General features: G+C 40.0%; 3 protein-coding genes and 1 long non-coding RNA gene across 4 annotated transcripts; all 4 read right to left on the bottom strand.

Annotated features, from left to right (window-relative positions):
* Nucleotides 1-1,026: 1,026 nt before the first annotated feature.
* On the bottom strand, nt 1,027-8,989 carry LOC140922271 (uncharacterized). Its single transcript, XM_073372272.1, has 12 exons — nt 8,874-8,989; nt 7,787-8,332; nt 7,236-7,349; nt 6,837-6,950; nt 5,906-6,025; nt 5,548-5,745; nt 4,805-4,953; nt 4,301-4,436; nt 4,083-4,169; nt 2,941-3,010; nt 2,026-2,648; nt 1,027-1,289 (listed from the first exon to the last, which is right to left on the bottom strand). Exons 1-12 carry the CDS (start codon nt 8,974-8,976, stop codon nt 1,027-1,029), a joined length of 2,523 nt encoding a protein of 840 aa, XP_073228373.1. The 5' UTR covers nt 8,977-8,989.
* Nucleotides 8,990-11,192: 2,203 nt separating this feature from the next.
* On the bottom strand, nt 11,193-15,787 carry LOC140922270 (von Willebrand factor A domain-containing protein 2-like). The gene is made up of 6 exons (XM_073372271.1): nt 15,769-15,787; nt 15,352-15,462; nt 13,962-14,075; nt 13,357-13,473; nt 12,144-12,695; nt 11,193-11,326 (listed from the first exon to the last, which is right to left on the bottom strand). Exons 1-6 carry the CDS (start codon nt 15,785-15,787, stop codon nt 11,193-11,195), a joined length of 1,047 nt encoding a protein of 348 aa, XP_073228372.1.
* A 221-nt stretch (nt 15,788-16,008) lies between these two features.
* Nucleotides 16,009-16,785, bottom strand: LOC140923678 (uncharacterized). Its single transcript, XR_012164172.1, has 3 exons — nt 16,681-16,785; nt 16,252-16,362; nt 16,009-16,110 (listed from the first exon to the last, which is right to left on the bottom strand). It is a non-coding gene; the product is annotated as an uncharacterized lncRNA (long non-coding RNA).
* Nucleotides 16,786-16,870: 85 nt separating this feature from the next.
* Nucleotides 16,871-19,458, bottom strand: LOC140922269 (uncharacterized). The gene is made up of 6 exons (XM_073372269.1): nt 19,455-19,458; nt 18,325-18,435; nt 18,035-18,145; nt 17,806-17,916; nt 17,557-17,667; nt 16,871-17,025 (listed from the first exon to the last, which is right to left on the bottom strand). The coding sequence occupies exons 1-6, from the start codon at nt 19,456-19,458 to the stop codon at nt 16,871-16,873; spliced, it is 603 nt and encodes a 200-aa protein (XP_073228370.1).
* Between the last annotated feature and the right edge of the window lie 794 nt (nt 19,459-20,252).

Genomic DNA, 20,252 nt, shown 5'->3' with positions numbered 1-20,252 from the left:
ATATTTTGGCATACAACACACCATCAACCAGGCTTTCTTTGTCTTCCTGCGATCGGGAAAGGACATTTCAAAACCGCTCATCCTACGACCACCAAAATTGCACACAGTACTGTACTCGCATTTCCAACGTCTGGGCATAAGTTGATTGACATAATGACGTGATCTGACGTCATTATGACGTCATATTGCTGAATTTATTGGCAGAATTAAAATTTCCCTCAAAGCGGACATACAGGGGAAAATACTTAAATAGTAAGGTCGGTGATAAATCGAAGAAGTTGGCTAACTCATAAATGATCTTTAACAATAGCAGTGATGTCATTATGACGTCATTTATTACTTAAAAAGAACTGGAAGCATCAGCCATCTTGGATCCGCCATTTTAAATTATTTAAATGTCTTCTATTTTACTTAAAAATCGTATAAATCGAGGTATTTTTAAAAGAAGGCTTAATCTGAGTATAACTCCTGTGAGAAATGACCACTGTCGAAAATCTAACACTGCATCTGCCGTGTGGTTATATTATTTTTGCTTCAAACTGGTCACTAAAAAGCCTGGATTTCATTAACAGTTACAAAAACTTTGATAAAATAATGCTTAATTTATTTGTAATATAATAATTCGATAAGTAAAAATAGAAATATATCCTATTTTTCAGACAAAACTGATGCAATTTTTGAAAAACATTGCTGTCAAAACTCGGTTGTCATGGTAACATCAATATTGACGTACGTGTCACGACGACTTTAGAATGTTCCCAGTTAAATTTAAGGACAAGTCGCTAAGCTTGGTGGTCTTAGCTTGGACGGTTTTGAAGTTATTTAACTTTTTATCGAGGGTGGAGCTCAACCAGCTGCAACCTGTGAATCTTAAGTCCCAAATATGGGCAGAGAGCTAATATGAAACCGCTACCCGCAAACCGTCGTTTGCCAGTTGCAGTAAGATGACCTAATGCCGATCTTAAGGTCTCCGATGCTAGTGAGACATCTCCAACCGTTTGCCTTAATTCGATGACAGTTTTCACATCAATCACCTGCAAGTCGCTTATTTTCGCACTCCAGATCCTGTGTTCGTTTTATTACGTCTGGATTTAGTTCCAACACTTGACCGTGTATTCCTTCCAGCTGTAGAAGAGGACCTTCCAATCTGCAAGGTAGCGCTTTTTCCATTTGGTAGCGTGTTCCCTGCACGTTGTAATGTTGAAACTCTGCTCGGTAACGTATTGATACGGTTGAAGCTGAAAATCTGTGAGTAAGAATAAGTAAATTGGGTGAAAGAACATTCTTTTCTGTGGAAAAGTAACTGGAAACAAACAATTCAGCAAAATTAAATCGTCAGAAACCCATCGGGATCTTGTCTTAAGCGATCGCTATTGATATACATTGCCTTGAACATACACCATTGGTATTCATGATCAGCAGCAACAATCTGCATAAAATCTTTTCGCCCCGATCGAGGCTGCTAAAAGAACTAATGATTCCACCGGGTTCTATCAAGGATACATCGTTTGGGGAAGACGTCCCGAGTGACCGAAGGGTAGGCGTTTCCCAGGGGGGTCCGGAACATGCCCCGGAAATTGCTTGAGATGAATATGTGCTGAGATGCAATCTGGTCTATTTTGAGACACAATTTTGAGAAATATTACGTTACAGAGTGTGCATTGACCTCTCCGATATTTGACAATTATTCCTCGAGCCCGAATGGGCTCTGAGTCAATAGCCCATGAGGCCGAAAATAATTGCTTTAGTAAAATCCAACTAGTTGGTCAAAAATATCGGGACAAAACAACTTTAGCTAGTTTAAGCTAGACTTTAATCCGCAGCCAAAAAGCCGGCGCTTTTCGCCACTAGTGGGCTATAGCATATAGCCTTGTAGTAGCTCAACCAATAAGAACGCAGCATTAATAATAGACCACTAGTTGGATTTTACTAAAGTTATCTATGATAACAATGTTTTTTTGGGGGAAGCTGGGCATTTTTTTTTTTCGGGGAAGGGGGGGGGGGGAGCTTCTACCCCTCAAATACCCCAGATACAACCCTGCTCCATGTTTACCTTGTTTTCTTCAGAGAAAATTCCCTCCACTAACACTGTTTTTTGAGGTGAGAGTTCCAAGGTCATTCTCTGGGCATCGTCTGATGGAAAATTGGGAAAGACATCGTAATCGTCGTCAACGTCCTCTTCGTTTATCAGATTTTGATAACGCGCTTCGTAAATCTCTTCCTGTTCTTCTGCATCAGTACAGAAGAAACCAGGAAAGGGGTCGTCGTATATTTCGTTCCTTAGCTGCGACTCAAATGCTAATCCGCTAAGAGAGGTTGTATCTTCAGGTAAGATACTCTTTGTGTAAGATACGTCTTTCGCAACTTCGTCCGTGCCCACGTCTACCTTGAGCGTCTGCGTCTCAAATTCGGTCTTGTCGATATCCATTTCTTCATATACGGCATTGTGGTATTGATGCACTTGTCGGGATAGAGAGAAAGTTGTTTCTCTCCAGACTCCTTTGCCGTATACAGCATTTGATGATTTTTCAGGACCAATGTCTATGGCCACAGTCTGTACTTCAAACATTGATGCGTCAATAGGAATATTCTCATAGATGCCATCTTCATCGAGCTCTGAATATCCCTTAAGCTTCCCTGAATATTTTCTTCTAAATAAAGGAATGGAAAAGAATAAACTTCAACAGACAGACGAGAAAAGCACTCTATGGTTCATACCATTGACCGATCCTTATAAGGGGTGCAAACGTAATTCTAGTGCATGGCCCTTGTACTATTGTATCCTTTGTGGGCGTTGATAAATGTCCCTACCAGCAGCTTTTTGTTTGTTTGTTTTTACTTTCTAATAATGCAATGACAAAGACTTGCTGAATATAACTGCTTCTATTTCCTATAACAACTAATACACGACTAACGTGCACGCTACATTCACTTACGTACCGACATGATCGTAGAAGGAAAATTATTGCAGCTGTCAGCAGTAGGGCAATGAAAATCACTGCTGGTATAACTGTAAAGGAAGCAAGAGAACAGTTTCACATTTACCTTGGCCAACAGGCTACATCTGGCGAGCCACTTCCAGTGCGCGTGCGTTCATTTATACGATTTAGGCTCCGGATTGAAGAAATAGGTCAACCTAATTTTTTTTGTTAGGTGTTGTGGTGGTGGTTGTAAACAAACGTTTAAAATGTGTGTAGGAACTGGCTTACACAACGAAATGACAATTACGTCTATGATTCGTTTTGAAGGACCACCCCGAAATATCATCGAAGGAAAGAATAAACATTCTACAGTTCTTAGCTTAGTATCCTAGTCTTTGAGTTATTTAGCATGAAGCTGAGGTTGACCTTGTGTTGATACAGTGCTCCTTTCGTTTCTTATGGAAATCATGCTTAAAAAATATTAGTTAGCATAAGAATCACATGTAACAAAAACGACTCACTTTAGAAAGCTGGTTTACCAACTTAGAACAAACGCCACTAAATCGTAGTCAACAGTTACCGGCAACGTACAAACGACTTATTGACGAAATCAAGCAAAACAAACTACCAGAGAACGAATGGACTACTAACAATCGGACTAACAAGAGACGACTGTTTGCCTGGGACAACAGACGGATCGAAACGCACTAATTACATACGAGTCTTAATAGCCATTAACATCACGGCTTAACTGACAGACGACCAGTAACATCGCGACGTAATTGACCAATCAGGTCAATAACCAGAGTATAATACCATCAAATGACGTGATACAACTCACTTTGACTCTGAAGATGACTCCCGCTGGTTGTCGAAACGTCAGTCATTGTCAACAACAACAGTCCTATTCAATACTACGTTCACCCGAACGATCAAACTCAACCTACTTTTGAAATGACTCCTGGGTTGAAACCTTCCACAGTTCACAAAACAGAAAAGGTTATATCAAAAAACAAGGCCAACTTTAGCTTGTAAAATGGGCTAATGGGTGAGGGAAACTCGTAAAGAAAAAGAAAACAAATAAAAAAATTTTAAAACAAAGAAGGAACAAAACAGAAACAAACAAATCTAATTCCAAAAGGCCTGAAACTTTACACTCACCTAAGTAACGAGTATCAAACCCAGATGACCTTTCCTTTGGCTCATCATCGGAACGTTGAAGCACGACGCCCAGTGAAGGAAAGTCCTCTAAAAATAAATAAAATAAATAAAAATAAATAACCAACAAAGGATTCTCTTGGCATACCAGGTTAAGCCAATCCACAAGACTGTTCACAGTGGGCAATATACATTAACATTGTCATTGTCTCAAATTTTACCCGAGTCGCATCCATACATTGCCATGCGCAAGCAAGCTGATGTGCCATGGTAGGTGACTGGGTGGATTCGAATGTAATGAGCGCTTGTTCCATAGAGAGAAACGTTTCTGCCATTGATATCCTCATTTGCTCTGAACTGCAAATCAGACAACATTAATTAGTACCATTACAATAAACCTTAGAAGGTCATAGCTGTTAATGCTGTTTGTCGTTTTTTTGTGAAAAAGGTATTGATGCTGTGATATGGGAGAAAGTCCCTTCGAGGCGTCTATTCAAAATTGTTCCTGCCGAAACTTTACCACGTAAATAGGAATCCTCTTTACCTGTTTGAACAGGTTGCAATAGCAAAGCCACATTTGCCAAATATAGGCTTAATGTTAGTTGGGGACGTAATGTGACGATGAATTAGTGCGTGAAACTAAAGAGTGTCTTGTTTTCTTCTCTTATCGTAGGATGAAAAGGCGAGATATAAAGATATAAAGAAAAATATATAAAGAAACTTACAATTCTGATGTTTCCGCCTTCAGTGTAGTTGACAAACGATTCAGTTTCCGAGTTGTTGCTGGTCGATACGTAATAGCTTTCAACCCACATGGGTGTGGCTCCATCTGTGACCCCTTCTGTTTCAATAACGGTGACATTCGTGAGATATCCTAAATAAAAAGGGGAAAAAGCGTCAAATGGTAAGAATATGCAGCTTTCAAACAGTCCATCTCCAATCAACATTTTTGTTCATTTGGGTGAAGATAGAAAAAAAAATTTGCTCAAGTTCCTTCCCAACCTTATCAACAACAAGAAGATAACCCTTTGCCGTCGGCCAATTTTTAGGGAAAAACCGCATTTACCCAAGGAATGGCCGAAAAAGAGATTTCCAACACTAAGCACACATTTTTTTGCTAACTGGATCTAATTAAGCCAAATGTCGCTTGTTATTTTGTCTTTATCTCAACATTTGCAGCATTTGCTAAATGAGCTACCAGTGGAAAGATCTATCCTGGCAAATTTTGCTGATTACCATCTTAAAAGCTTAAATGAAAAGCTTAATTGGTCCAGGAATAATATGCATGGATCCAAATGGACCAAAAACGACTAAAGTGGCGTCAAAGAGTTGATCCATTTATACCAAAACTCTTTCAACACAGCTTACTTAGACGGTGGATTGTTGTTTAATATTTTGCATTTGCCGATGAGCAATCCTAAATTTCAACACTTTATTTGGGATGGAGGGTTAATACACAAAGGCTTACCAAAGAACACTTGAATGTAAGGTGCTGTGTCTGTAGTTGCTGCGCACCATCCGTCCCCCCACGATCCCAATTTTTCTACTCCAATTCTTCCACGGTATGACGAGCGCCCTTCGACTTTTCTCGACGAGGCAGTAATGTCTTTATCTGGAATTCGTCGCGTATTCGGCACTTTAAGACCTAACTCACGGAATCCACAACCTGAGATAAGAAGTGCATTATACATTATGTTTTATTGTCGTTTGTTTTGGAGGCAAATGTAGTCTTTCTTTTCGATGCGTCTGGATTTTTGACACACATTTATTGATATATAGCGTTCTAAAATTCAGCAAACGGTAGTTGCAGTCTTATGACGACTTACCAAGCTGGCACTGTCTTCCATAAAATCCCCGACGGCAGTCGCATTGGTAACTGCGCCCGACAGTTATACACGTTCCATCGTTGACGCACGGTGAAGAGCCACAGTTATCTTCATTGTCCACTGTAAAAAAAAAATCAAATAAAAAAAAATCAAAATAATAACAAAACAAGAAGAACAAACAGGTCACAACACATGTCATGTGTTTTATTAAATATTCACAGGCAGGAACTAATCAGATATGACATGTTTCATTGAGCTATACAAAAGTGTCTCTCTGGCGTTGACCTACATAAGTATTAAAATCCATTAATTCTAAATTTTAGTCAGACACAGTGCAGGGTTAGCGAAATTTTCATAAAGAAACCACGGATGGGGGTGGTCGGCACATTCTTACCGCTGTCTTGTACATCTCAGTAGCGGATCCGACCTTCATATAAGGGGGGGGGGGGGGCGTCATCCAGATCCTGAGATCAGGGGCCGGGGAGCTCAAAAAAACCTTTTTTCGGTCCTTCGGGCCTCATTTTCATCTAAAAATAAGGAGGGGGGGCGAGCCCCCCGGGCCCCTCCCCTGCATCCGCCACTGCATCTATGTATTTACCTGACGCGTGAGAGACTTTTGTGGAATCTCAGTTTTCATTTCTTAACATAGACATCGAATAACATTTTCATTAAAAAAGCTAGAGAAAGCAGCCTACATTTCGCGGCGCAGGAATTCCATACTGATGACATGTTACTATAGCGTGGGGCAGGAACGTGTGACGAACCCCTAAGAACGTCTGCGTGGAAGGCTAGTGTCACTACCCCTCTACTCCTTTCTCAATTTACCTTGAACACCGACGAATGTGGTGGACACTTCGTGGCCAGCATCGAATATTTCCTGTTTTCTTTTCAATTATTTTAGTGAAGACGAACAAACAAACTTTTGTCTTACCTTCCTCGCAAAGTGACCCAGTAAAGCCTCCAGGACACGAACATCTGTAGCCATGAAGGTAGTTGTTACAAGTACCATTATTTGCACAAGGGTTGCTGAAACAATGGTCAACAGCTGTGGATAAAGAGGAGAGGAATTCTGAGATGAACTTTGAGTGGCTTGATTGACTCCCTTCACCCCTCCCTACCTTCGTCCGGTCTGCCCGTCCCCCGTCCACCATTAGATCTACCATCATCATCATCATCATTATTATCATTATCAACATCATCGTCAGTATCATCATCATCGTCGTCGTCGTCGTCGTTGTCCTCAACATTAGCATTATGAATAACAACTCCAATATTTCTCTTTTCTTTTCCATCATTTTAGTAAAGAAAAACAGACAAACTGTTGTCTAACCTTCCTCGCAAAGTGACCCAGTAAAGCCTTCAGGACACGAACATCGGTAGCCATGAAGGGAGTTGTTGCAAGTACCATTATTTGCACAAGGGTTGCTGAAACAATGGTCAACAGCTGTGGATAAAGAGGAGAGAAATTCTGAGATGAACTTTGAGTTCCTTGATTGAATCCCTTCGCCCTTCCCTACCTTCGTCCGGTCTGCCCGTCCCCCGTCCACCCTTAGATCTACCATCATCATCATCATCACTATTATTATCATCATCAACATCATCATCAGTATCATCATCATCGTCGTCGTCGTCGTTGTCCTCAACATTAGCATTATGAACTCCAACATTTCTCTCTTTTTTTTAATCATTTCAGTAAAGACAAACAAACAAATTGTTACCTCACCTTCCTCGCAAAATGACACAGTAAAGCCATTAGGACATGAACAACCGTAGTCAAGCAAGGAGTTGATGCAAGTACCGTTATTTTCACATGGGTTGCTAAGAAGTTAAGTTATGGCATCTATCTACCTCTAATTCTGTTGCGTTATACCCTTGACATACCTTCGCCGATCATTTCATGAACCCTCCAAGGTATTTCCATTATTTCGACGTGTGTAGTGCGAAGCACCGTCGCTGAGCGGGGATGACTAGCCATATTGTTGACTTGGGTGACATCGAACCAATTCCCCAATGCAACTACGATGATAGTTACATTCATGTCACGCAGCAATTTAGACGCAACCGAAACCACATCGTTAGAAGTCTCATCAGTGAACACTACTAGGACGCGATGTGCGTTCGCACGGCTATTGTTAAAGAAATGCTCTCTTGTGTAATTAAGTGATTTGCCGGTGAATGTCCCTTCAGGAAGGTGTGGTAACAGCTCCAGGGCTTGATTTGTTTCGTTTCTCGTGGCATTAAAGTTACCCACTGTGGTAGTATCAGCTGCATAGAGGACTAGCCCAACCCTCGTGTTTTGACTTGGAAAGTAGCTTAACGTGGACTTGATCACTTGTACTATTTGATTGGAGATATTTCTGCGTGCCTGAGGCTGAACAGTGGAATCATCTATCATAAACACCAGGTCAATCATGGTTTCTTGGAACACTGTCGAATACAAAGGGTAGTAGGTAAGTTTACAATAGGGTGTGTTGCGTCGTTTCTTAGGTGTTGTTCTTGGGATCGGCAACTTAAAATAACCAAGCTGCATTTAGATGTACATGTTATGATTGCTCGCGTCAGACGGAGGTTGTTCACGTGCAAGTTATCGTTATTATGATTATGATTATGATTATGATTATGATTATGATTATGATTATGATTATGATTATGATTATGATTATGATTATGATTATGATTATGATTATTATTGTTTATTTCTATTTTGTATGATAAAAATGAAAGCCAATTTTCAATGCTGGGGAACAAAAGTTGGCCCCCGCTTCACGGTGTACTTTGAGTTCCTTGATTGGCTCACTTCGTCCCCAAGTCCATTCGTCCGTCCGCCCTCCCGTCCATACCTCGCCCACCCGTTCTTTCATCACGCAACGTTTAGTTGAGGTTAGTTAACGCTGATGCTTTTAATGTTCTGTATGGAGAAATACGCACTTCATATGTGTGCAATTGATACTGAAGCTGTCAGCCATACCTTTGGTGCAGTTTTTCCCAGCAAATCCCAGTTGGCAGTTACAAATATAGTAACCCATTCTCTCATCACAAGTTCCTCCATTCTGACAGACATTGTCGGCCATTGAGCATTCTTTGACATCTAGAAAAAGAGGAAACGACCGCTCTGTTACAAACATCTCCCATGCAAATTTAACACCATTTTTTTTTCTTTTGTCCTCTATTACCTTGTTCGCAGTGAGGTCCAGTCCATCCTTCAGGGCATGCGCAGTAGTAAGAATTCAGCCTTAACACTTGACATAAACCACGATTCTTACAGGGATCAGGACTACATGCATCATTGACTAAGAAAACAAACAGAACAATCATTCAGAGCGAATAAATTTCGTGCTGGGCAGTCTTACTATCTGTGCTTTAACCACAGTGTAGTCATGACTACCTTGTTAGGCAGATATTGTGGAAAATTTAAAAGTTACTAGCTGAATCTATCCTAGTTTCCAAAGCATTGTCTATTACATTAATATCTTACTAGGTGTAATTTTAGACGGAGAGCTAGTTTTAATACTAATCACGCGATTTTACACTTTACCTTAACTCCTACAGCCCCCTTTCCCTTTCCCTTCGAGGTTTACTTGCGATAATCAAGCTTTTTTTTGTTCTCACGTTGTTTGAATATCCTGCAGACTAAGTGTCAGAAGGTTGATCAAGAGAAAAAGAGATATAAGAATTTATGTTTTTGACCCAGCTTGTTGAATAAATACCTGCTGCAATATTCCATCTGAATTTAGGTCGGAGCTTGACTGTTAAAAATAAATAAATAAATAAATAAACTAAAATAATAATAAAATAGTCGCACCTTGGTCGCAGTTTATTCCTGAATACCCCGGCTGGCAGAAGCAAGTGTATCCACCCCCAAAAGATTGACATGTGCCATTCACACAGGGACCACTAGAACATGGATCTACAGCTGAAAGTTAACGAAAGTAGTTTAATTTGAATAATCAACAATTATACAAATTTCTCATCATTTGTTTTTAAAAGAATAACTAAGGAGAGGAAAGAGAAAGGCGTATACTAACCGAAGAATAAATTTTCCCTGAAAGGAATAACTTGCGTTGAAAGATCATGCCCAGTGGGGGAAGTATGGATATAGTTTGCGTCTGGATCTGAAGAGACCTCATTCAGTTGCCCATGGCTATACTGATTACCAACCGCAAGGACAAACACTTTTACATTGTAATGATTGAGCAGCATGTTGGACGGAACCAAGAGATCGTCTTGAGATTTGCTAGCTGTTAGGATGACCAAGACTCTTGTGGTATTTGGTCGCGGGTTACTTGTGTTGTACAGCTTTGAAGCAAGATGTAAGAGAGCTTCACCCAAATTACTCTGAAGACTTGCAGTATAACGTGCGTTGTCTAAGACGTGATCTATGGCCGACTGATTGTACTGATTGTGTATGATGAGGGCTGGAGCGGCTCCATATATGGCCACACTAACACGTGTTTCATCCCTTGAGACATTTAAAGACGCACTGATCGCCTTGGCGAAGGATGTGAAGCTCAGGAAATTTTGTTCAGTCACCACTTGACTGCCGTCAATTAAAAAGGCGAGGTCAAGTTTCGTATCGATACCTAAAGTTAAATAATAGGATTAAAACACAGGGATAAAACACCATTCTACTGACTCCCCGTTTCTCGGCTTACGATCCCAGATGCTGAAAATTGTATGCCAAAGAAGTATAGTAGGAATGAAATAATACTTTGTGTGTGTGTATGTGTGTGAATCTCATTGACTTGCGCGAGAAATATTAACGCTATGTCTGAAAGTTTAGAAATAGACCTTATTCACAATGCCCGCCATCTTTGCACGCGCTCTAGGATTGATGGGATAAAAGCTATGTTACGTGGTATTTCAGGGGGCAAACAAGTGATAACATTTGCCAATACGAGTGATCGCGGTTGAGTTTCTTTATTCTATCAAAGCGAGACGACGACTTCATAGTCATGGAAAACGTACATATCGAGTTTTGGCAAGATCTACGTCATTACTGTTTACCAGCCGCTAGTGCATACAAAAAAGTAACAATGATCACTTCGACACACATTTTGACATAATCGTCTTTAAAATGAAAAAGTCTTCACCGCGATTTCTTCCATTGGCAAGTTTTTTTTCACTCGTTTTCCCCCTGAGAAACCACGTGACATTGCTTTTATCCCATCAGTCTTTGAGCGCGTGCAAAGACGGCGGGTATCGTGAATAAGATCTATTGCTGGAAAACAAAATGAATTAATAAATAATAAAATCAATGGCTTGTAACTATAAACGTGAAATTACTGTGTTAATTGTACTTACTGTATTCACAGCTCTCTCCATATTCACCACCGGGACAAATGCACTGGTATCCACCTCTGGTATTCACACAACGTTTTTCGTCTTTGCAGTTTGCTTCGCTAGCAATACATTCGTTGATGTCTGATTAAAAATAATTGTAACATGTTTGCTAAGCATGTTAGATAACTAATACATAAATACATTCCCTTATTGCCAGGTATTTGGAAGCATAGGAATTTCCGGAAATGACAAAGCATTCCTTCGCAACCGTATACTTCTTTACGTTTTCTCGAAATTCTTCAAGGGTATAGATTCCTGTTCAATTTTAAGCTCAGCTAAACTGGCGAAAAAAAATAGAGCAGATCAAGATAACTCGTTGTAAGCATCTGGCATTTTTTTTTTCTTGCAAAATTCAATTTAGCATTTCCTGTCTTAAGACGCAAGTATTAAATACCTATTTCACATCTGTGACCTTTAAATCCGCTAGGACATGAACATGTGAAGTTGCTTCCCGTTCTTGAACAGTTACCTCCATTCTGACATGGAAATGAGGAGCACGGATTCACAGCTGGAGAAGAAAAGACGATTTACTTTTTGGTTAGAGCTTTCCGATGTTGATTATGGACTTTAAGTTGTTACTTCAACACGCAACAGAGAGTGAATGAATATCTCATTTCTTAACGAAGAAGAACACATGTCCGTTTAGTCTAACTTTGAGTTTATATAATGAGAGTTTCAACTGATGAAGACTGTATTGTATGCATTTAATCGTAGTTGGGTAATTTCACTTAACACTTATGAATGTTAAGAAGAAGGGGAACTCATACGGACATATTGCTCGCCGAAAAAAAATGGAGATCATGTTTTGTCCATTTCTATAGAACTGACTTTAAATGACAACTTTCTCTAGAAACGCTGATAGCAGACTACTGAAAATTTTAGAGCACGACAAATTCACCTTGGGAGACCGCGCCACTAACAGAATTTTCCATGGTGTCCATTTGCTGATAGCTTGTTGTGACCAAGTAATGAGATGCTGGGGTGCTGGCAACTTGTTCCAACTGGGGTCTGTCAAAATTGCTGTCAATAGGGATGACTATTATCTTAACTCCTTCATCTCGAAGCGTTTGCGAAATTGCAGCAAATCCCTGACTTAGTGAGAAACTAACGAATATCACCAGGACATCAGATACGTTGGGTCGTCCAGTTGGAAAGATTTCTTGCCTGGCAATGTTCAAGACGTTACCAAGATTAAGTGGTGTCTCGTCAAGGAAGGGTATCCTTTCAATAGCAGCAGCTACCGCCTCGTGACTGAAGTGCTGCGTAAAGTTGAAACCGACAGTGGTATTGTTGGCATATACGGCAGCGGCCACATTTGTTTCTCTCTTAGATATATTATAGTTGGAGAGGATAGCCTTTGCAAAGAGCAGGGTTTGGTAAAAATGACTTGATCCTAAGTACGAAGAGCCATCAAACAACAGGAGGACGTCAAAAGTGTCAGCTGGTATTTCTAAAAGAAACGAAAACGACACGTCTTTTGAGTATACGACATACAGTGGGAATTGCATGTTCAGTTATGGTTAGTTATCTTAATGCACTTTATCTTCATTAAAGTAATTTTGAAAAAGATTGCTTGCTCAAGTTTTACCGTTTATTTAATATCTTTCATTACCGGAAAACTGTGATTGATCAACTTAGTGGATAGAATTTCTCGGTACAAACCTCTGAATATTAAAGAAGATGGAAAAGCTTTGTAACGCTGCTGTTTGAACGTAATGAACTTTGAATATGTTTTATGAGTAAGCGAATGCCTTTTTCCCGCTCAATGCAAGGATTTAAAAGCCACTGATCTTTTTTAACTGCGCTTGGAATTGACGCGCTTCGATCATTAATGGCCCTTCAGTTTTAACTGAAAAAACTCCGCTTCTCCATTTAAACCCGTAGATACACTGCAAAATATCCATTAGGGGCCTCATCCTGTTGGTCAGTACTGTTATGGAACCTGGACTTTATGGCCCGCACGCCTGGCGCATCTGCCATTATAAAACGAGGCAAAACAACAACAACAACAACAACAACAAGAAAACAATTACCTTACGGCCCTCTTACTGGGTAGGTAAGAGGTATTTGTTTACCCCCCTCCCCTAATAATCAATCAGGCAAAAGCTTACCGATTTGACAATGTCTTCCTGTGAAGCCTGAAGCGCAGTTACACTCGTAGCTACCAAAAGTGTTTGTACAACTGGATGCATTATTCACACAAGGGCTGTTATAACACTCATCAACATCTGAAAATAAATACGTGATCTCACTGTATGCGTAAATAAGAATCTGATCATAAATATTTTCTCGGTTAAACATGATTTGGGACGAAAATTGCAAAGAATCGTCCTCCACAGCTGATAAACCCTTCATCTGAAAATAGATTGAATGCAGACAGACAGTTGCGGGCCTGCGAATAATTGTTCTTTTCAGACAAGACGCACTAGGTCACCACTCAAGTTGGACTAATCTGAGAAAACAGCCGACATTTGGCGACGCTACCACTGGTTTCCCCGCCAATGACGTCTGAGAAACTAGCGCAGAAATTCCATACTGATGACGCGTCACTACCCAGATCTGGGTATTGCTTTTGATTGGTTGTGCCGCGTGGGAAATTTGATTCAACCAATCACAAGCACTACCCATATCTGGGTAGAAAATAGTGCAACATGGCCCCTTCAACATAACGTGATAACAAATAACACGCTGTTGGAGGAATGTATTCTCATCTTACCATTTTCACAAACTGCCCCAGTTAAACCATCTGGACAGTCACATCTATAATGATCCTCTGACATAATGCAAGTTCCTCCACTGTTACAAGGATTTAGGCGACAAAAATCATGAACTAAATGAGATAAACAAACGAATAACCAACAAATATAGCTCAATTATAAATAAAGACAAGAGTAAGGGGGTGATCAAAAGGCAGGCCTTCGTCGCAGAGCTTCGCTCGGAACAAAACGGAGAGTGAAATTCGAAACTATTGTGACGTTAGGTTTTTAGGCGATCTTCGTCTTAAGCAAATGCGCGGCGTTGCACTGGGTAAATAGAAGGATAATCGACGAGACGATTGGAATAACGCTGGGCTGCGCGGCCAACGTCACAAACAATGCCAGGGTTACAGGGTCGTTAGTTAATCGTCCGTAGAGCAAAGCAGAAATGACTTCAACAGGGTTGGAACTCTTCAAGTATGTTTAATCTTCTCAAGCAGTTAACTCGTAGACAACTCAAGTAATTCAGTATGGCTCTGTTTCTTAACGGAATAAAATTCAGTTCTGTTGAGTCTCTGTTGGTTCGAGGTAATTCAGATTGTATAGTGTTCAAGCTCGCTTATATGTGGTCTGGGTATGCTAATGCTGTTCAAATAATATACCAATAGACCCTTTCGGATCAATTAAGGTTTCCGGGAAACTGCCCACCTACCCCTCGCCTAAGCTAACATGACCACTTAATTCTCACTTTGGGCGAAATGATGGGTTACGGGAGGGGTAGATGGGTAGTTTCCTAGAAACCAAAACTAATACACCCTTTCTTTTGCCTGCTTGATGGTGGCCGACTCGATAAACCCTCCATCAAGTAGACGACATGGGGAGGCTCTGCTCGAAGGGTGTAAATTGCTTTATTAGAAACTGCATCATTGGATAATGAAAATCTAAAGCTCTGATTGGCTTAGCCATCATGGCATATGAGCCGTTATACCATGCTCTCCAAATATGGTAATTGTACGAGTCTGCTCAAAATTAAAAATAAGCTAAAAAATCGGTTGTTTTTACAAATAAAGTCGAGAAGCACTCTCGACATTTTGTGGGCGTTTTTAATAAAACAATTATTCCACTCGCGCTTTTTGATATGACATGATTACACCCAACTCGGCGCTACGCGCCTCGTTGTCTCCCTACAATATCATATCCAACGCGAACTCGTGGAATAATTGTTAAATATCATAAGTAAGAACCCTGGTAAGCCAACTCTTATCAAGTATTTATATATATTTTTAAAATACATATATTCAGACAAAAAAACATGATTTACAAACTAATAAAAGTTTTCTTACACGAAATGTATATTTCATTCTGGTCAAATTCACCAGTCAAAAAAAAACTAATAATAATAATTTTTACCTTCACAATTAACTCCAGTAAATTCTGCAGGACAGGTACAGTTGTAGCCATTCAGAGAGTTGATGCAAGATCCATTGTTCAGGCATGGATCATCGTAACAGTGATCTATCGCTGAAGAATATATGAATGCGGAGTTCGTGAAGTTAGCAACGTTATCACTTTCTTTGAACACTGTAACGCTTTGAAATAGTATTACGTATATTAGTAAAATCCAACTAGTGGTCTATTATCAATGGTGCGTTCTGATTGGTTGAGCAACTACTAAGCTATATGTTATAGCCCACTATTTTTGACCAACAAGTTGGATTTTACTAAAACAATTATTCCTCTCGCCCTCATGGTCTCTGAGTCAATAGCCCATTCGACCTTCGGCCTCATGGGCTATTGACTCAGAGCCCATTCGTCATGAAATTTTACCTTGACACACTTCTCCCATGAAACCTGGCAGACATTTACACGTGTAGTTATTGGAATGATTGTGACATGTCCCGTTGTTTTTGCAAGGATTATCGTAGCAGTGTAACTTCACTGTAAAAGAAAAGAAAAAAAAAACAAAAAGACAAAAAACATTGACTTCAAAGTGATTTGCAACTGACTAGGATTTAACGTACTTTATTATATTTAACAAGGTAAAAATGTACAATTCACCTTCACAATCTGCCCCAGTAAACTCTGCAGAACACGTGCACTGGTAGCCATCTTTAGAGTTGACGCACGACCCGTTGTTTTTACATGGCTTATCGAAGCAGTGATCAATCCCTGAAAAGGAGGTATTTCCAAACGCAAGAAATGTCAGAAGAGCTCAAAATTGTCGGATAAAACACGTACATGTATGACGCATCAACGCTTTATATACTGCTGTGATATTCATTAAGAAAAGTAAGTTTATCAAAATTTTACCTTGGCACTGATCTCCCGTAAAACCAGGTAGACAGACACAAGTGTAGTTATCAAAATGATCGTTACATGTTCCGTTATTATTGCAAGGGTTATCGGAACAGAGTAACTTCACTGAAAAATAGGGAAAAAAATGATTTTTAAAGGGCGTTGGCGGCTAACAAATTAAACAGTCGCGGCATCAACCTGCTCCATTTTAGTCAATAAGATGAATATATACATAGAGGATATTACATGGCCGCGCGGAGATACGAAATTTCTCTTCGAGTGTTGAAAAATATTTCACTTGTTCGCTGCGCTCACTCGTGAAATATTTTTTCAACACGAGAAGTGAAGATAACATGTTATTTTCACATGTGAAGATATTAGGTTTTCGCGCGAAAGCTCACCTGGTATTTCATTGGTGTTTATATAATAAATTCAAATATTTACCTTCACAATTTGGTCCGGTAAATGCTGCGGGACAGGTACACTGGTAAGCATTTCCAGTGTTGACACAAGATCCATTGTTTTTGCATGGCTCATCGTAGCAATGATCTATCACTGAAGAAAATTAAATATCTCGAGACATAAGGAGAGTTTGAAATTCTTCAAGTAGTCAGCGAAACAAGATAAGTTGACATCAGGTTGAATATATCAGAAAAAGCAAGTTCACCATAACTTTACCTTGACAATTTTCTCCCATAAATCCAGGAAGACATTCACACGTGTAGTTACCAGGATAATCGCGACATGTTCCACTATTTTTACACGGGTTGTCATAACAGTGTGACTTGACTGTAAAACAAAGGTAAAGGTATTTAGTCCAAAAATTAAGGAAGTTACCTATGAACATATGACTCGCGCACCCTTATAGAATCATTCACTTACAAACATTTAGGCCCTGTCGACACTAATGCGTTTCTAAAATGATGCGTTTTCGTTGGCATGGAAAACTCGTCGATCAATCCGCGTCCTCACTACGTTGCGATTCCTTTTTTGACTGTCCACACTAAAACTTTCGAAAAGGATAGAAATGCACGTTGTAACACAAGTTGAACTCCATGTGCATGCTTCAAACACACGCGCATTCGATATTTTAGGTCTTAGTTTTCATTTTGATGCGATTTCGACCGTACACACCAACAGGATATATGTACGTTTTCGTTTTGATCCACTGTCAAAAGCGTTTTCAAATCGCTGATGCGTTTTCGATGAAAACGCTCGGCGCAGTAGTGTGGACGGAAGGCCTAAGCGCATCGAAATGCAACGTTTTTAAACGAAAACGCCTTAGTGTGAAAGGGGCCTTAGTTCAATTCTAGCATTCACCTTCACAATTTGGTCCAGTAGAAGCTGCGGGACATGTGCATTTGTAACCGCTCTCAGAACTGGCACAAGATCCATTGTTTAGGCATGGCTCATTGTAGCAATGATCTATAACTGAAATAAATATCTCCAAACATAAATATAGTCAGCACTTCCTTTTAAATTGTCGAACAAACATGTGAGTGATTCTAGGCCTGATATACTTTTATGAAGTTTCATGAGTTTGTCGAGAATAACTTCATGAATGTTTACCTTGACACAATTCTCCCATGAAACCTGGTAGACATTCACACGTGTAGTTAACAGAATGATCGCGACATGACCCGTTGTTTTTGCAAGGGTCATCGTAGCAGTGTGACATCACTGTTTAGTAAAAGAAAAGAAAAGAAAATCATCGATTTTAAAGTGAATCCTAGCCAAACATGCCCAACAAGCTTCATAACAGTTAAGTAACGAGGTAAAAATGCGTCGTTAAATTTACCTTCACATCTTGCTCCAGTAAACTTTTCTGAACAGATGCACTGGTAGCCATCTACAGAGTTGACACAAGATCCATTGTTTTTACATGGCTCATCGTAGCAGTGATCAATCCCTGAAGAAGAGGTTTTCCCAAACGTAAGAAATGTCAGAATAGCTTAAAATTGTGGGGAAAAAAAAAAAAAAAACAAACCAAAAACAATAAACAAAAACAAGTATAGTGCCACAGTACAGTCAACATCCCAGACCTGATAAAATCTTATGATATTTCACAAGGAAGACACTGATCCTTACCTTGACACTGATCTCCCGTAAAACCTGGTAGACAGTCACAAGTGTAATTATCAAAATGCTCATCGCATGTTGCGTTGTTTTTGCAAGGGTTATCAGAACAGTGTAACTTCACTGAAAAAAAAAAGGGGAACAAAGCATTTTCAAAGGCAGTCCACAGCTAACAAATTAATCATCCGAGGCATCAATCAATCTGCTATATTAGTCAATGAGGTGAATATGCATTGTAAGGCTACCGTAAAATTCAGAAAATAAGCCCCGGGGCTTATATTTTTCAAAGGCCCTTTTTGAGGGGCTTATTTTTGGAGGAGCTTATATTCGGAGGGGCTTACCGTCTACGGAGGGGAATTTGCGTTTACAAATCGATCGGGCTAGCCTTATAGTTGGAAGTAAATTACCGTTTTTGTGTTGTTTTACTTTGTATTTGAGGGCAATTTTCCAAGTACAAGCCCCTAGGGGGCTTTCTTGGAGGGCCGATTTAACGGAGGGTTTTTCACGTCACCGGTTTGAAAGGCTTATATTTGGAGGGGCGTAAACATGGAGGGGCTTATTTTCCGAATTTTACGGTATGTTTATTGACGCTATACCGGTTAGCTTTGGGCCGGCTCAAAAACCATAACAGATAGGGCTTCTGTTTATCTATAACGGGCAGCTTTAAGGTGATGTTACACGAGACGATTCGCAACGACGATTTTTACCGCAACACAGCATTACAACATTGTTGCGACGTTGTTTCGAATGGTTGTAACATTGTTCGAACATTGCAACGCTTGTTGCGCTAAAAATCGTCGTTGCGAATCGTCTCGTGTAACATCACCTTTAGAGTCGACGACGGCGACGGTTGCGGTAGCGAAAACGTAACTTTGATAAGGCATTCGCCTTTTTTCAAACATTGTCGCGTTTATCCCCATCCGCTGGAAATGTCAAATGTAGGCGAATTTTCTTAGAGTTGATTTCTTGGGGACCGCACCCAAGTTTGGAAAAAGAAAGAAAAATTCGTCGTCGCTTGGTTACGTCCTCCATAAAGTGTGAAATCAGGCATTTTCATGTGGTAGTCGTGCAGTGACGGCAAAGAAATTTACAAAATCCGCAAATGTGATGCACGTGCAAAATTGTTGTTTTGCTTAACAAACCCATTGCGTTTTTGGCGTTCTCGTTGCCGTTGCCGTCGCCGTTGTCGTCCTAACAACGGTGATTTCGGTGCGATTTCTGTAACGGAGTGAAGCTGCACCACGCCGATCTCGGAAATGGTTCATCACGTATCGGATAGGTTCCGATGAAGAGTGAAGAGTTCCGATAAAGAGTTTAAGCATAGACTTGTATGTTTACCTTCACAGTTTGGCCCAGTAAAAGTGGCGGGACACGTGCACTGGTAAGAATCCCCATTGATGACACAAGAACCATTGTTTTTACATGGGTCATCGTAGCAATGATTTATCACTAAAAAAGAGAAATGTCCAGATAGAAGAAAAGTCAGAATTGCTCAAAATTGCCAGAAAATCAATTAACCTCTTCAGCTTCTATGATGATGAAAACGCTCGGCGCATTAGTGTGGACGGAAGGCCTAAGCGCATCGAATTGTATACATTTTAAAACGAAAACGCCTTAGTGTGAAAGGGGTCTTAGTTCATTTCTAGCATTCACCTTCACAATTTGGTCCAGTAGAAGCTGCGGGACATGTGCATTTGTAACCGCTCTCAGAACTGGCACAAGATCCATTGTTTAGGCATGGCTCATCGTAGCAATGATCTATAACTGAAATAAATATCTCCAGACATAAATATAGTGAGCACTTCCCGTTAAATTGTCGATTAAACATGTATAGAATGATTCTAGGCCTGGAGTTTCATGAGTTTGTAGAGAATAATTTCCTGAATGTTTACCTTGACACAATTCTCCCATGAAACCTGGTAGACATTCACACGTGTAGT

This window comes from Porites lutea, chromosome 13, assembly GCF_958299795.1.
Source record: "Porites lutea chromosome 13, jaPorLute2.1, whole genome shotgun sequence".
NCBI lineage: Eukaryota > Metazoa > Cnidaria > Anthozoa > Scleractinia > Poritidae > Porites > Porites lutea.
Note: the sequence above shows the minus strand (reverse complement) of the source record. Positions and strands in the feature narration are given on the sequence as shown.

Bases quoted from the DNA above. Each gene is read 5' to 3' on its own strand.
- LOC140922271 (XM_073372272.1), bottom strand. From the start codon at position 8,976: ATGGCCGACAATGTCTGTCAGAATGGAGGAACTTGTGATGAGAGAATG. The intron at 4,954-5,547 runs GTAAGCCTTTGT...CTTTTTATTTAG, and splicing joins TTACATTCAAGTGTTCTTTG to GATATCTCACGAATGTCACC. The intron at 2,649-2,940 runs GTACGTAAGTGA...TTTATTTAGAAG, and splicing joins TTCCTTCTACGATCATGTCG to AAAATATTCAGGGAAGCTTA.
- LOC140922270 (XM_073372271.1), bottom strand. The intron at 13,474-13,961 runs GTAAGATGAGAA...ATTTATTTTCAG, and splicing joins TGGGGCAGTTTGTGAAAATG to ATGTTGATGAGTGTTATAAC. The intron at 12,696-13,356 runs GTAAGCTTTTGC...CGTTTCTTTTAG, and splicing joins AGGAAGACATTGTCAAATCG to AAATACCAGCTGACACTTTT.
- LOC140922269 (XM_073372269.1), bottom strand. The intron at 18,146-18,324 runs GTAAGGATCAGT...CCTCTTCTTCAG, and splicing joins TACGGGAGATCAGTGTCAAG to GGATTGATCACTGCTACGAT. The intron at 17,026-17,556 runs GTGAATGCTAGA...TTTGTTTTACAG, and splicing joins TACTGGACCAAATTGTGAAG to TCAAGTCACACTGTTATGAC.